At 48.2% G+C, this 16,127-nt stretch overlaps 1 protein-coding gene across 7 annotated transcripts in view; it reads left to right on the top strand.

Annotated features, from left to right (window-relative positions):
• Positions 1 to 16,127, top strand: part of SEPTIN6 (septin 6) — a 74,790-nt gene that overhangs the window by 34,969 nt on the left and 23,694 nt on the right. For all 7 annotated transcript variants that reach the window (XM_004587643.2, XM_058659116.1, XM_058659117.1 and 4 more), the window contains 2 exons: positions 3,291 to 3,477; positions 7,485 to 7,646. In XM_004587643.2, the coding sequence (XP_004587700.1) occupies positions 3,291 to 3,477; positions 7,485 to 7,646 (349 nt within the window). The remainder of the gene's footprint in view (positions 1 to 3,290; positions 3,478 to 7,484; positions 7,647 to 16,127) is intronic.

Below are 16,127 nucleotides of genomic sequence, written 5' to 3'. Positions count from 1 at the left end.
GAACTGTGTAGATGTGCAGTGGTCATCAGATCACAGTAGTAGAGTGAGGAGTTCTTGGTTGGCCCTGGTTTGGCTAATGGTTAGGTGGGTAGGTGACTGAAGAAGAGAGGGCCGAAGGTTGTAAAAAATAAAGGCCATTCAAGCAATAAAGGGGCCGAAGGTGGACAGGCAAGCATTACATTTCCATGCACCTAAAGAAGTAGGCATGTTCTGTGAAGAGCCAATGGCGACCTCTCTTCTCAAACTTTGATATGCATAATAAACCACTGGGGCTCTTCTTCATCAAATTTGTGCACCCTGGGTCAGGACTAGGGGCTGGAGAAGTGACATCCGTCTAGCTGTCAGGTGCTGCTGCTGTTGGTTGAAGGACCAGCCTCTGAGGAGCTAAGATAGAGACAGTTTTGTTGACCAGGGTACAGGGATTTCAGCGGGCACTTGTTCATTCCTAAAAGAACCATATCCCAAATGCAGGCTGAGCAGCAATAAGAAGTTAGGAGTTGTGATGAGCATAAATGCTATGTTGAGACATTTGCAACAACTGAAAGAGGAAATGAAAATATCAGTACAGGTACTGCAAACATTAGCTAACCTGTACTTGTAACTGAGGAAACTGCTGAATTGTAGGTTTTTTTTAAATTAATAATAAAAAAGGATCTATTTTTCCCCATCCAAGTTCAATGATCCTCTGAATTTTAGCCATAGACTTTGTAGAGATCAGAACTGCTGTCTTGAAATGGTCCAAAAGGGTAGCAGTGGCAACGAGGAAGGTAACAGTGTGCCGGAGCTGATCTCAGTCCAACATGGAAAGGATCCTAGTAAGACAGGGAAGAAAGAGCTGAGAAGACTGCCCTCCTCAGCCCTCCTTAGAACTTGGGTGTGGGAGGTGGAGAAATTTTCAGTAGAAAAAGACATGAGAAAGGCAGCAGCTTGGAGAAGAAGCAGTGTTGCCTGTGTAGGGGAAGGGATTCTGTTTTTACCATGGACTAAAGTCCAGGGAGCGTTAAGGAAGTGTGGGAGAGTGATGGCCACTGGAGGAAAGGGGAGGATGAGCTCCTGGGAGTGAGGGGAGGGGAACCCGGGGTGGTCCATTCCAGACGGCTGGCTAGACAGCAACATCGAGGATACAGCGATGACTAAGACAAAGATGATTCACCCGTCTGGGCCAGGGTGCAAGCAGCTGCTGCTGGCTGATTGGCTGGATTCACTGTTCTGACCATGCACGCGCCTCTTCAGAGACTCTCAGGCACAGGCAGAAAGAGAGACCCAGGGCATGACTGGAGACTCTAGGGGAGAAGCAAGCTAAATGCATTACTGCTTTTTTGGCCTGCTTTGATCCTCTTTTGCATAGCCCTTCCCAAAAAAGCTATATGATAGAGAAAAATAAATGAAGTCGTGTCATGTTCGAATGATTCAAAGCAGCCAGTCATCTGCAAATTAACTAGATAAAGGTGGGGGGAATGTGTTCCCCTCCCTCACCTTGAATTCATCAGGAACCTTCTGAGGATCTTTGCCACCAACCAGATTCTTTGATGCTTTTACTCCGCAGAACAATGCGGACTCCTTAGTCCGCATGAAGGATCAAAGGAAGACAGGACGGGTGATATTTTTAGGGTTTTCTCTGACGCGCCTTGCATGTGGCTCTCTGTGTGCAGCTCTTAGAATTCAGGTTCTTGTTTCTTTTTTACAAATGTCATTTTCCCTTTCTCTGTTAGGAGGATCTTGCCTAAAGGCTCAGGAGGGGGGCTTCCCACAGGCTAGAGGAGGGAGGTGATGCTTTGATCATGTTCCCTTTTGGTTGCACTGTCCTAGGGCTGCCTGCCCTTCGCCCACATGGCACACCTCTCTGCCAGGCTGAAGCAGTTGGGCAAGGGAGATGAGAACACAGGCAGGGCTGAAGCTAAGCTGACCCAGTTAGAGCAGAAAGAGGCCGGGGTGGGGGTGGGGGAGTTAGAAGTGGCCTGGGAAGGGAGAGGGGGAGGGGGAGGGAGGAAGCATCTCAGGGAGGTACAGGATGGAGAGGAGCAAGGCACTATCATTTAGGAGGTTTTTATGGGGGCTGCTGTTGTGGTATAGTAACCTAAGCCTCTTAGTGCAGCACCAGCATCCCATATGAGCACTGGTTTGTGTCCCGGCTGCCCCATTTCCAATCCAGCCCCCTGCTTATGGCCTGGAAAAGCAGTGAAGGATGGCTCAAGACCTTGGGAATCTTGCACCCATGTGGGAGACTTGGATGAAGCTCTCAGCTTCTGGCTTCAGATTGGCTTAGCTCCAGCCATTGTGGCCATTTGGGGAGTGAACCAACAGATGAAGACCTCTCTTTTTCTCTGTCTTTCTGTAACTCTGCCTTTCAAATAAAAGTAAATACATTAAAAAAAAGAAAAAAGAGGGCTCGGCAGCGTGGCCTAGTGGCTAAGGTCCTCGCCTTGATCCCATATGGCCGCTGGTTCTAATCCCGGCAGCTCCACTTCCTCTCTATCTCTCCTCCTCTCAGTATATCTGACTTTGTAATAAAAATAAAATAAATCTTTAAAAAAAAAAGAAAAAAGAAACCTTGGCAAGACTTGCTGGACACCTGGGGGAGGCTGAGTGTGAGTGCTGTGAGCTGGGGTGCATGTGCACAGGTGCAGAGGGTGTGTGGGGGGTGGGCTCTGCCTACAAAGTCACAGCAATGTAGGAAATGAGAACTGCCAAGGTACCTGATCCTTAGGGGAGCAAGGTGTAGAGGTCTACTCATCCTAGCAAGAATGAACAAAAGACCCAGATGATCCTGCCAAAATTCCCCCAGCTCTCACTCTTAAGTATCACAGAGTGAAGGGAGACATGAAGCCAAGACATAAGCATGACCTGCAGGACAGTCAGCCTGATGTTACCAGCAGACTTCACACTATATAGGGACCCCACAGGGAATATAGAGACACCATCAGGAAGACACAGTGAAACTAAGAGAACACTGATCCTGGCAAAAGCAACCCATTGCCGTGATATTCTGGGGGCATTTCTGGCTGTGGGATGGAGGTGAGTGTTAAACTGAGGCCTGAGATCTGTCAGGACAAGGATTGGGATGAAGAGAGAGAAGTGGGATTTCCAGGGCAAATGGACACTGGTGGGTATAGGTTTGACTCATACTGAGGCCAAAGGAGTGGCCAGGTCAACAGGATTGGAGCCCAACTGAGGGAAGATGTGCAAGTACATGTAATGGGGTCAGATTCCAGAAGGCATTTTAAACTTCTGAATGGACTGTGGCAAGGTTTTTGCAGGGGTCTGATCATTTCACTACTCTCCCCTGTTAGCTACAAGCCCATCGTGGAATTCATCGATGCACAGTTTGAGGCCTACCTACAGGAGGAACTGAAGATCCGAAGAGTGCTGCACACTTATCATGACTCCCGGATCCACGCCTGCTTGTATTTCATTGCCCCCACGGGTCATTCCCTAAAGTCCTTGGACCTAGTGACAATGAAGAAGCTGGACAGTAAGGTATGGAGGCTGGGTTGGGCTGTGGAGGCTGGACAAGCTGAATTCACTCTTACTGATCTCTTGGCGAAGGAGATGCTTGATTCCATGAGAGGTTCTGTGACATCGTTCTCCCATTTCTCTATAAAGAGGGTTTTATGGACATGGCACCTGTGTCTTAGGCTTTGGTGTCTGCTTTCCTAGTACTGAGGATGGGTTGGCCCTGAGTTGTCTTTCTGCCTTGCTCCCTCTTGGGATTGAGGATGCATCAAGCAAGATGGTGGCATAGGTCTAGGAGCACAGCCTCGAGTAATGCAAAAATAGTTCTTCTTTGTCCTAGCATGAGTTGGACTGGGCTTGAATTGAATATGCAAACATGGCGTTGAAAAGTCTTCTTAGCAATAGTAATTTTTATGGGAGCAGCCAACATGCATTAGGCTCTTGTTATATAGCCCCGTTGAGTTATACACATGGAAAATCTCACTGAATTTATCCAGTCCTGTGAGAGAGCATGATTGTTATCCTCGTTTTTCCAAAGAGAAGACCGATGCTCTGAAAGATTAAATGGCTTGCTCATTGTCAGACACCTGGCTACCAGAAGAACCCAGACTCTGTGTTATACTGCATCCCCTACTACTTATAATTAGACAGTAACTCAATCATATTAGAGAATTATATGCTATTCAAGGAAATTGACCACAGGATTCTCTCTTATGAAAGATTTATTGATTTTATTTGAAAGACAGAGAGAGAAGGAGGGAAACAGAAAGAAAGAAACTTTCCATCTGCTGGTTTCATTCCCCAAGTGGTGACAATGACCAGGGCTAAGCCAGACTGAAGCCAGGAGCAACAGCTGGATTTCCCATGCAGGTAGCATCAAGCCGTCTTCTGCTGCTTTTTTTTTTAAAAAATTACGTATTTTTATTGGAAAGTCAGATTTACAGAGAAGAGAGACAGAAAGATCTTCCACCCACTGTTCACTCCCCAAGTAGCCACAACGGCTGGAGCTGAGCAGATCTAAAGCCAGGAGCCAAGAACTTCCTTCCAGGTCTCCCACGACGGTAAAGGGTCCCAAGGTTTGGGTTATCTTCAACTGTTTTCCCAGGCCACAGACAGGGAGCTGGATGAGAAGTGGAGCAGCCAGAATACGAACCGGTGCCCATATGGGATCCCAGGGCATGCAAGGCAAGAACTTTAGTCACTAGGCTACCGCACTGGGTCCATCTTCTGCTGCTTTTCCTAGGCCATCAGCAAGGATCTGAGTCAGAAGTGGAACATCTGGGACTTAAATCCAATGCCCATATGGAATGTCAGTGTCATAGGTAGCAGCTTTACTTTCTATGCCACAGCACCAGCCCACACCGGATGTTTTTGAAAGATTTGTTTAATATTATTATCTTTTATTTGAAAGTAAGAGTTAGAAGAACAGACAGAGAAAGAACTTGGCCAGTCCAAAGCCAGGAGCTTAGAGGCTCATCCAAGCCTCCCACATGGGTGTAGGAGCCCAAGGTCTGGGTCCTCGTCCACTGGCTTCACAGGCCACCAGCAGGGAGCTGGATTGAAAGTGAAGTCACCAGGACTGGAACTAGCGCCCATATGGCATGCTCATGCCACACGTATAGGCTTACCCTGCTTAGATGCACTGGCCCCATCCCACAGGACTTTTTTAAAAAAAATCTTTATTTCTAGTACATTTCCCCGAGTACTTGCTATGTATCAAGAAGTCTGATGAGTACTTTATGCGCATTATTTTATTGAATCCTTCCAATAATCCAGTGTGGTGGAACTGTGGTTACTCTCCTTTCACATATGAAGAAACGGAGGTGCAGAAAATCGAGACTGTAGCTTGTTCAAAGTCAGACAGCTTGTAATGAGGCTGGGATTTGACCTAAGCCTCTGGGATGGCCTGGTATGTTGTTTTACAGAATCTCATTTTTACTCAGCCATTTAGGAGCACATCTGCTATTGCAACTGAACTTCAGCTATAGCCAGAATGAAGAGGCATTTTTCTTCTTTTTCCCAACAGTGAACTCACAGCCCAGGCTGCTCTTGAAATGTTATAATGCTCCAAGTGCCCCGCACACGGCAGCAGTGAGCCGTGCTGCCAGCAGCCTGGTGGGTAGGCTGGGGGCGGTAAAAGCCTCTGGCATCTGTGTATAGTGTACCAGTGGGGACTTGGGAGAAAGTGACAAGGAGGATTGGCTTTGTCCACAATTCCACCTTGGTAAGGGCTTTGACCCTGCCGCTAGTCCCCAAAGACTTCCAAGGAATGCCTCCAGGGGCCAATCTTCCTCTGACCCAGCTCAGGAATCCTGTGTGCTATCAACCTTTAGGATCACCCCTAGACTTGTCATCCCAGTCCCCTATCCCTTTGAGAACACATGGCCTGAGCACTGTCCATGCTGCCCCATAGGGGTCAGCTGCCAGGAAACACTTTGCTCCCATGCAGATCAGAACTTCTCTATGCTGTCTCACATGGCCAGATACATGCCAAGTTTCTTCACCTTGAGACAGTAAAAGCTTTGTCCTTCCTTGAAGGAGTTTTAAATATCTAGTTTCAGGTGGGATAAACTTGGGAGTAATAGTCTCTCTCCTGCTATATGAAATTTGGGGCCCAACATGGTGATGTAACGGCCTAATCCTCCACCTATGCAGCATCCCATATGGACACCGAATTGTGTCCTGACTGCTCCACTTCCCATCCAATTCTCTGCCTGTAGCCTGGGAAAGCAGTGGAGGATGACCCAAAGCCTTGGGACCCTGCACCCATGTGGGAGACCTGGAAGAGGCTCCTGGCTTCAGGTCAGCTCAGTTCCTGCTATTGCAGCCATTTGGCATATGTAAAAGTGAATCGAAGATCTCAGCCCCCTCTCTCTATAAACCTACCTTTCAAACAAAATAAATAAATCTTTAAACAAAATACAAGCTTTTTAAAAAATGAAATTGGCGCTTAGATCTTCTTTTTAATTGAGTCATGAGACTCAAGCAATATAACTCCCTTTGTATGAGTTTCCGATCAGATAAGTAACTGAGACAGTCTTTACCTAACTGGACTAGTCCATTTCCTGTCATCTCTTATGTGGGTCTGTATCACAGTTGGTTGAAGCTGTACTTACTGTGCTGGGACAACTTACTGTCAGCAAGGAGTGCCCACTTCCACCCTTGGCAGAAATGGATTCAAAGCTATATTTCTACTTCCGATCACCGAGTCAATGACCTTGATTCCAAGATATCTCATAGCTCATCACCTTGGATTGACCAGGTAGGCAGCTGATAGTTAAAACTATAAGCCTGCAGGTCCGGTAGCTTGGTGGCTAAAGTCTTCACCATGTAACTGCCAGGATCCAACATGGGTGCTGGTTCATATCCTGGATGTTCCACTTCCCATCCAGCTCCCTGCTTGTGGCCTGGGAAAGCAGTGGAGGACGGCCCAAGCCTTGGGACCCTGCACCTGCGTGGGAGATCTGGAAGAAGTCTTCTCTGTCTTCTCCTCTCTATATAGCTGACTTTCCAATAAAAATAAATAAATCTTTTTAAAAAATGAATAAAATCTTAAAAAAAAAAAAGACCATAAGCAGGGAGCCAGATAGGAAGAGGAACAGCTGGGACACAAATCGGAGCCCATATGGGCTGCTGGCTCTTGAAAGTGGAGAATTAGCCATTGAGCCATCACACTAGGCCCAGTAAACTTGAATTTCAAGCCTGGTTCTTCTGTTTGCCTGTTCTTTGTCCTTGGACAAGTTACTGAACCTCTCAATGCCTCCTCAACTCCTCATTGGTAAGATAACAGTAATCATTTCTCCTGGATATTAATCTCTCAGGATTAATTGGGTTAATTCATTTAAAATACTTGGCTTAGTACCCAGCACATGATAGGTAAATCCCCTTTGTTTCTAGCGATGGTATTGTTGTTTTGCTGCAGAGGTGATCATCCCCAACAATTGGGATGAACTTCTCGGAGAGTCCTAGGTCATACTGCCGTCACTTGCAAGTTGCTACCAGTGACCCCATTTTGTTCCTTCTTTCCCTAGGTCAACATCATCCCCATAATTGCCAAATCAGATGCCATATCTAAGAGTGAGCTCACAAAATTCAAAATCAAAATCACCAGTGAACTTGTCAGCAACGGGGTCCAGATCTATCAGTTCCCTACGGATGATGAGTCGGTGGCAGAGATCAATGGAACCATGAATGTGAGTGGGAGTGGGGCAGTAGAGGTGGGGGTTGTTCAACTCTGTGATTATTTTCTCTTTTTTAAGGAAATTATTTTTAATATTGTTTACGTAGTTAAGAGAGATGCACACCTGTGTGAGTCTCCAATTATGGTAGGGAAGGACAGATATAGAGAAAGGTGAGTGGGATAAAATGTTTCATTTTTTTCTCCTGTGTCTGCAAGGGGGAAGGGGAGGGAAACAGTCATTTGATGATGCCTTAAAGACCCCAATGTGAGGAAGAGTATTTCAAGGCTGTTGTTACTTGAGTGGTTTTGATAGTTTTGAGATGTCATTGGTTTCATTGTACCAGGATTGAGAAAATTTTTCCAAGGTTAACCAAGTCTACCTCAGTGCATCACAGACCCAGGAGCACATTGCTAAGCTTGGCCAGGAGTGTGCTCCAGTCTGTTCTGCTTTCCATCCTGCTGGGCTAAATGAGGTGTCTGTCATGTCCCCCAAGTGCATCTGGGCATGCTGTCCACTGCATAGGTATCAGCAACTGAGGAGACCCAGGCCTAACATATGCACTCCAAGGTCAGTCCTCATGTACTGTGATTTTGCCTGTGGCCAGAATTTGAGTTCAGTGGTCTAGTTGGGGAATCCTTCAAGAAACCTCTCTTGGGTTGACCTCAGACTTGACTCTTGTGTGTACCAGCCAGAGCAGGATGAGATTCAGCCTGTCACTTGCACCAGCCAACACAAATACTGGTAGAGCTGCCTGGTCGGTTCTACTCCCAGCCTGATCTCTCACACGAACTGATGGGTGCTGCAGCCCAGCCCAACCCAGCCTAGCTCACAACAAACTCGGTCTTCACACATACCAGTAGATACCACAACCCAGTCAGTGTGAGTCTCAATAATCCCCATGAGGGTCCACCCCCAGCCCCAGTTTTTGCATGTGCTACCACCTAGCCCAGTCTGTCCCACATCACATCTGGTTCTTGTGCACACTCATGTGTGCTACACCTTAGCTCAGCCTGACCCACCCCAGACCCAGCCTACACATATGCCAACAGGTGCTGCTGCCTTGACCAACCTATCCCAACCCAGCACTGGCTCTCATGGTCATCAACAGGAGCTTCAGCCCAACAGGGGAGTCCCCACAGTTCCTCTACCAGGCACATTCCAAGCCCCGTGTCTTATGCTTGCCAGAGGATACTGTGATACAGCCTCACATGATTCAAACTGTCCTGGCACTTGCCATTGGGTGCTGCCACCTAGCCTAACTGCCCTGTATCCATTTTGGCTCTCATGCATGCTAGCAGGTGCAGCAGCCTAGGCAAGCCTGGCTTGCCCACACACCAGCCTGCCCTCAGTCCCAGCTGTCATGCTCTCCAGTGGAAGCAGCAATCCAGTGAGTCCCTGAGTTTTCTTACCAGGCCCACTCCAAGCAGGGAAGTTCTTCAAGACCCATTTTCAGCCCCAGATCTCATGTGTACTGGTGGGTGCTGTGGCCCAGCCTGACACGACTTGCACCCAGTCCTCGTGCTAACCAGCAGGTGCTGTGGCCTAACCCAACTAGTCTGTACCCATTCAAGCTCTAGGTGGTAAGTTCTACAACCTAACCTATCCTGGCCCACCCCCAGACCCAGTTCTCATGCAAACACACAGGTGTCACGACCTATTGCAACCTGTCCTACACCCATTCTGGCTCTTGCGAGCACCAGGCGTTGCTAGAGCCTAGTCCATTCTGACATGCCCCCAAACCAAACACACGGTGTTGGTGAGTGTCATGGCCTTGCTTGGCACAGTCTACCTTCAGTCCTGGCCTTTGCATGTGTCAGCAGGTGCCGCAGCCTGGCCCAACCTGGCTCTCTATACAAACCTGTGGATGTTGCAGTCCCACAGAGGTGAGCCCACAATTTCCCTACAGAATCTGCCCCCTGACCTAGTTCTCTCGTGTTCTGGTGGGTGCTGTTACCCAGCCTGATGTGGCCCACCCCTAGCTCTGACACTCACAGGTGAGTTCTGAAGCTGGCCCAGACATGCACGCCCCCAAGTCCCAGGTTCTGTGTGTGTCAGGCAATGCTATTTAGCCTAGCCTGAGCCCCTGCCTTGACCCAGACATGTCCTGCAGTTTCCCCCCTCTAAATTACTCCATCTCAGCTCCCTCACTTACCTACAAGTGTAGTGGCCCTGGTCCATGGAAGATCCCAGAAGTCATTCTTCCCCTGTCAAACGTGTTCAGCTGTTTCTATTCCAATATATCTCCAGACCCCCTTTCACAGGCAATCTGAAGTTCCCCCACCTGGGGGATGGGGTGGTGTGTCCCGGCCCAGAGTTCCCCACCTTACCCACATATCTTTAAAAATAATAATAATAAGCAACTATGCTGGCACACCGGTATAGTTAACCCAAATTTGGCATTAACCAGGTCCTGCATGCCCATCAGCTATTGGCTGGTTTTCTCCCAGCAGTGTAACACTTGCCTGGGTGCAAGGCAACCTAAGTAGTTGCCGATCATTTTCTCTTTATGGCTATAATTTTACATATCAGCAGCACAGCATGTTCTCCTTACATCTTCATGTAGCTGACCCTTAAAGGATCAAGCCTCAGGTATTGGTGGGAGGAGCCAGATCCAAGATATCGCTTCTTTCTGGGTGCTGGCCATTGCTAAGCCTCATAGGTGCAGCGATTGCTGGCCAGAGAATAAGGGAACGGCAGAGGCCAGCTCTGGGAAGAGTACAAAGCAGGGAAATGAAACCCCCTCCTTCTACCCATCTCCTGGATCCTTCTGTGATTCCAGGTTAGAGAGACCCCATGGGTCTGCAGGCAATAGTCTGTGTCTCTGATCAAAACAACACCAGAATGCTTGGTGCAGTAAAGACAGGAAAGGCTGCCAAGTAGGCTCAGTGCCAGTCTGCATTCAGATCACCAAGCCCTCTGCCCCAAGAGTTTAACCTGGTGGATAGCCCCCAACTTCGCGCTGCCTAGAGAGATGTTCTTTTTAAATATTAGGGCTCTGCTCTGTTTTATTAGGAGTGAATGAATAACACAGCCGGGTGGCTTCTCCCACCCCCTCCTAGAAGAATGAGTAATAAAAGAGGCAAACATGTGCTCGTGCGCCTTTACAAAGTGTTGATGCTGTCGCTGTGAAACATTCAATGTTGTGATCTCAAGGAGACAGCTAATAGCTTTCAGAAAGCCTCTGCTTTGGGCGCAGACTTCTTGTTCTCTATTGAGAGGCATCAGTTTTTCCTAATGACATAATGCCTGGGTAGAGCCAAACTCAGGAAAGCCTCATAATAAAAGCCATTTTTAGAAAACTTTTCTGCCACCGCTGCCCTCTTCAATTGTCATTACAGCACTGGGCTGTAATCACCTCCTAGAAACTGGCCAACACAGCAGCACGGCAAGGCATTGTCTCGCCTGGCCTCCTGCCTGTCAGCACAGTCAGGAGATGTTTGTTATTAAAAGTCTGTCATCATCTTTGACAAGTTGGGCTCAAGGGTGAGGCTAAGGGGATTTTGGTAGGTGGAGCTGTATCCTCCATGATTGGCTGTGGGTATTGACAAAAGTAGGGGGAGAAAAAGCTGAGTGCTTGCCCTCATGAGCAGCCAGGGCATTCTGATGAGATGGCCTGCAAGGGTGCTAGGCTGCAGCAGAAGGGAGGCCTGGGGACAAGTGTCATCTAGGTGTCCCCCATAGAGATCTTGCCCATGGATTCCCTAGGTCAGCAAACAGCTTTGTAGCTTGCAGTTGGCGTTGCTGAAAAGAAATAGAACTAAGAGTTATCAGTAACCTCAAGATGTCACACAGAACTGCAAGTCACCTAACCGTGGGTTAGGAGTGACAGCCACACTGGGCTCTGTTCCTAGCTCAACTCTGGCCTCCTGTTGGAGCCTCTGGCATGCTCACTCTCCAGGCTGGACACTGTCTATACTTTGAAGCAGTTGCTCTTCGCCATGCTGTTAAAACTGGGACAAGGTTATGCGGTTCTTTGTGACTCTTCCTAATTTGCCTGTGTTTTATTTTGAAAAATGCAATTCAAGTGGATTCAGTGTTATGCCTGTAGTGACATCACTCACCACTCACTTCTTTGTAGTTTGCCACAGTTTTATGAGTGGGAAAGAGAACAGGGCCATCATTGCTAGTGTGCCTGCAATCAAACATAGCTGTGGGAAGAGTCGGCCTGCGAATGCTCCACATTACATGAGTTGTGATGGGCAAAGGCTGAGAAGTCACTGCTGTATAACACAAACATGGGATTCTTTAGCCTGCTTGCTACCACAACAGTTGTGTCAAAAGTTCCCAGAATTCAGGGTTGGCATTATGGCTCAGTGCATTAAACCATGGCCTATAACAATGCTGTCGGCCCATAAGGAGGCTGGTTTGAGTCCTGGTTGCTCCAGTGCCAATCCAGCTCCTTGTTAACACTCTTGGAAAAGCTACAGAGAATGTCCCAACTACTTGAGCCCCTGTCACCCGCATAGGTGACCTGGAAGAAGCTCCTTGCTTCAACCTGGCCCAGTTCTGGCTGTTACAGCCTTTTGGGGAGTGAACCAGTAGATGGAAGTTCTGTGTGTGTGTGTTCCTCTCTTCCTTTCAAATAAATAAATCTTTAAAAGAAAGGAAGCTCTCAGGTTCTTCAGACAAGCCATGATGTGTGAGACTACATCATCAGAGACCTAAGCTTGGGTGGTAGGAAAAATGGACAGTAGCCTTTCAATTCTGGACTATACTCCAGCTCCACAGCTTCAGCCATCCCAACCAGTCATAATGGGAACTAGATTGGAAGAGGTTTGAGAAGTCTGTTGCCCAAGTGGAGTTTATGCAGCTATTTCATTGTTCACCACTAACATTGACAGTTATGACACAGTGACAGACACACAGAGAGAGGGTTCACTCCCCCAAACACAGTCAGGACTGGACCAGGCTGAAACTAAGAACTGAGTACTCAACGTAGGTTTTCTGCTTGGGTAGCAGAGACCCAGTCACTTGAGCTGCCTCCCAGGATGTACATTAGCAGAAACTAGAGTCTGGAGCTGGGGCTCCTGTGTGGGACACAGGCTTGCCGACTGGCAGCTTAGCCACTAGGCCAATCACCTGCCCTTACCACTAGATTTTATGGCAAGAAATGTGAGTAGTGAAATCACAGCCTCCCACTGTGCTTAGGAAAGACTCAGCAAAATCTTATTTCAGATGAGAGAAGGGGTGGATAGGACAAAGGAGAGAGAGTTTCTTGCATGCTGTTTGCTTATAACCCATGATCTATACCTCTCTGAAGGTATAGATTTTAATATTAAAAATTGCTAAGCTGTTTAAATTTAAAGCTAATCTTTGAATGACTCAAATCATGCCAGGGAACAGAAGTAAGCCCAATTATTCAACTAAACTATCATTTTTAAACAATTTATTTTTCTTGGAAAATTAGTTTTACACAGAGAGGAAGAGACAGAGATCTTCCATCCGTTGCTTACTTCCCAAGTGGCTACAGTAGTTAGAGCTGGGCTGATTGGAAGCCAGGAGCTTCTTCCAGGGTTCCCACATGGGTGCAGGGGCCCAAGAACCTGAGCCATCTCTACTGCTTTCCCAGGCTATAAGCAGGGAGACTGATTGGAAGTACCCGAGACACAAACTGGTGCCTATATGGAATGCTGGCACTGGCAGGCAGAGGATTAGCATGTCATGTCACTGCTTCAGTCCCTAACTAAGCTATTTTTGAGGTCTTGGAGTTGACCCCACACAAAAGACATTTGGGTCCAGTGAGAGCACATGGCTGATCATTTGGGGGTGCAGGGAGACCCCAGATACAAGTCTATCCCTTTTCTTGAGATAGTAGTATTATTTTGACTGTTTGCATGTGCAAATGCTGCCCTCCCCTCCCCTCCGCAACTTACAATGATTTGCCTTAATGGTTTTTCTATTTTGCGGTGGTGCAAAAGGGATACGCATTCAGTGGAAAGCATAACTTCAGAATCTGAGCTTGTATCTTTCCTGGGCTAGCAGTGTGCAGTGTCATCCTGTCTTGCAATGCTGGACAGTGACAGCAGCTATAGCTCCCTGTCAGTGTCACAATCACCAGGGCAGCAAGCGAGGTTCTAATAGTGTCCCATGTTGCTCAGTAAGGGTGTGTCATAGCTTAGGTGGGTTCAAACGCATTTCCAGCTTAGGATTGGCCTAACGGGACTTCAACCTATTGTCAGTCAAGGATTCCTTTTGGAGGAATCGCTAAGGGTTGACTCGAAAGCAAATTGGGCAGCGGTCTTTATCAGAAACTGATTATCCTCCCTCCAGCTCTACAGCTAAGGAGCCTGAAAAAGGGACGACTACAGCAGGGAAGCGCTTGTCCACCCTAGGAGGAAGCCAAGGCCCCATCAGGATGCTGTCATCCGAAGAGAAGTAGAGGGTCGTGATAGCCTTTACTGGGCTCAACAGAACAGTCATCCAGCCTCACAGACCTGATGGGCATAGTAGGAGAATCAAATCATGCCAAGAAGACTATGGAGCACTTTAAGTGGATCAAGAGGAGTTTAAGATAGACACAGGACAATAAAAGGGAGTATTGGAGTTTGAATACATTCCTTTAAGCTTCAGGTGGTACCCACATGATAGCATTAAGATGCAATGATCAGCCCCTGAGGGCTGCTTCCTTGTCAGGAGGTATGAAAGCTTTCTAAAAGGAGCAGCAGGCACAGGTGCTTGGGGCGGCAATGAAGCTGCTGCTAGGGTTGAGTGCCTGGGATTGAGTTCTGCCTCCACCTCCATTCTGCCTCATTCTCTCCATTCTCCCTACCCTGGGAGGCAACAGATGCCATCTCAAGGGATTGGGTCCCTGCTACCCATGTGCAAGACACAGATGTAGTGCTGGGCTCCTGGCTTCAACCTGCACCAACTCTGACTGCTGTGAGATTTTGGGGAGTGCACTAGTGGATGAAAGATCTCCCCTCACTCCACCTTTCAAATTAAAGGAAAAAAAAAAGAGGCTTTGGTTAGTTCGCCATTCTGCCTTTTGCCATGTGAGTATGCAGCCCAGACTGAATGCTGGCACCTTGCTTTTGAACTTCCTAACCTCCAGGACCATGAGAAATACACTGGTGTTCTTTATAAATTGCCCAGCTTCAGTTATTTTGTTGTAGTAGCATCAAACAGATGCAGACGCATACTGAATCTGAGCACACCTTCCCAAGGGTAGGCCTGAGACCACCTTTGGGGTTTTCTGGGGTTGGGAGACCTGACAGGCAGGCCTCTCCCTGGGAGGCCAGAGTGAGAGCATTCCATGGAGTCTCCCCTCCAGGAGCTTGTGTCAGCAGCAATACCACCTTGCATCAGAGTCTCCTCTCGGGGCCCACTCCTGTGAAAATGTGACTCCTGTCATTCACTTGCAAGGATCTGGCTTAAAAAAAAAATGCAAGCAGAAAAGCCTGGCCTCAGACTCGGATGGCATGGGTGGGAGCTGGGAGTGTGCTTGGAAGGTGTATCTCTTCCCTGCTCTGCTCATCTCCTTCCCGGGTGTTACAGCCATCTGTCGAGGGCAACAGGACATGCAGCTAGACCCTAGTCCCCGTAACTTCTTGCCTGTCACAGTTAGCTCACTTCCTGTAGATGGCAGTTCACAATGAAGCAGAGGGCAGGCCAGTCCTGGGTGCCTGGGAGAGGCAGGCAGCCACTGTATGGTGGGTGGGTCACACTCCTCCTCAGCAAGAACTGGGCCTGGGGTTAGGAACTGGGTTAGGGGTGGGAGGGTGACTCATTTAACTCTTTTGTGTCCCAATGCCTCCAAATCACGAATGGGGTCTATAATCACAACCCTCAAGGCTGTTCTTAGAAGCAAATGAAACAGGAGTGTCGGGAAATACTCCCCTTGCATATGCTTAGCAGAATAGGTGCTGAGGCCAGTGGCGATGCAGTGTGCTGTGGGAGGTCTTGGGAGGCCTCTGAGGCCGGCTTGGTGTGGGCTGTGTATCTGAGAGTGGGGACAGAGCTCCAGGGATCCAGTGCCAGCCATTTGAGGAAGATGGGATGCAAGCAACCCTGTCTTTCTAATGGATGATAGCGGTTGGCAGAAAAATAGTAGGCCCCAGGGAAGATTGCATATGTCATACCTTTCTTTCCTCCTTAGGTTTTTTTTTTCTTTGCTTTGTCCAGAGTCCAGAAAAAAAGTACCTCTCATTTTACACATCTCCTCCGTCACTTCTGGCTTCAAGCCCACAGTGCACAGGTCTAGCAGGGCATGGTTGCCCTTTCTCACCTCCTGCCTTGTCTAGCCTCTGCAGCCACTGCACCGCAGCTCCTGTGTGTCATGTGCCTGAAGCTTTGGCATCTCTGCAGGGGACTCACTTTCCTGGAAAGTGCTGGAAGGTGGAGTTGAGCCTTCTGGCACGTCTGAAGTCCCTGAGTGTGGCCCTTCAGAGCCAGCTGGTCACCATGGAGATGCTCAGGCCATTGGGCAGTGTTGACGACAATTTAGGGCTCCCCAAATGCCCTGTGTGTCACTTGCCTGATTTCCCCGTTGATCAG

This window comes from Ochotona princeps, chromosome X (genome assembly GCF_030435755.1).
Source record: "Ochotona princeps isolate mOchPri1 chromosome X, mOchPri1.hap1, whole genome shotgun sequence".
Taxonomy (NCBI): Eukaryota; Metazoa; Chordata; class Mammalia; order Lagomorpha; family Ochotonidae; genus Ochotona; species Ochotona princeps.
This window is presented reverse-complemented; position numbering and strand designations above follow the sequence as displayed.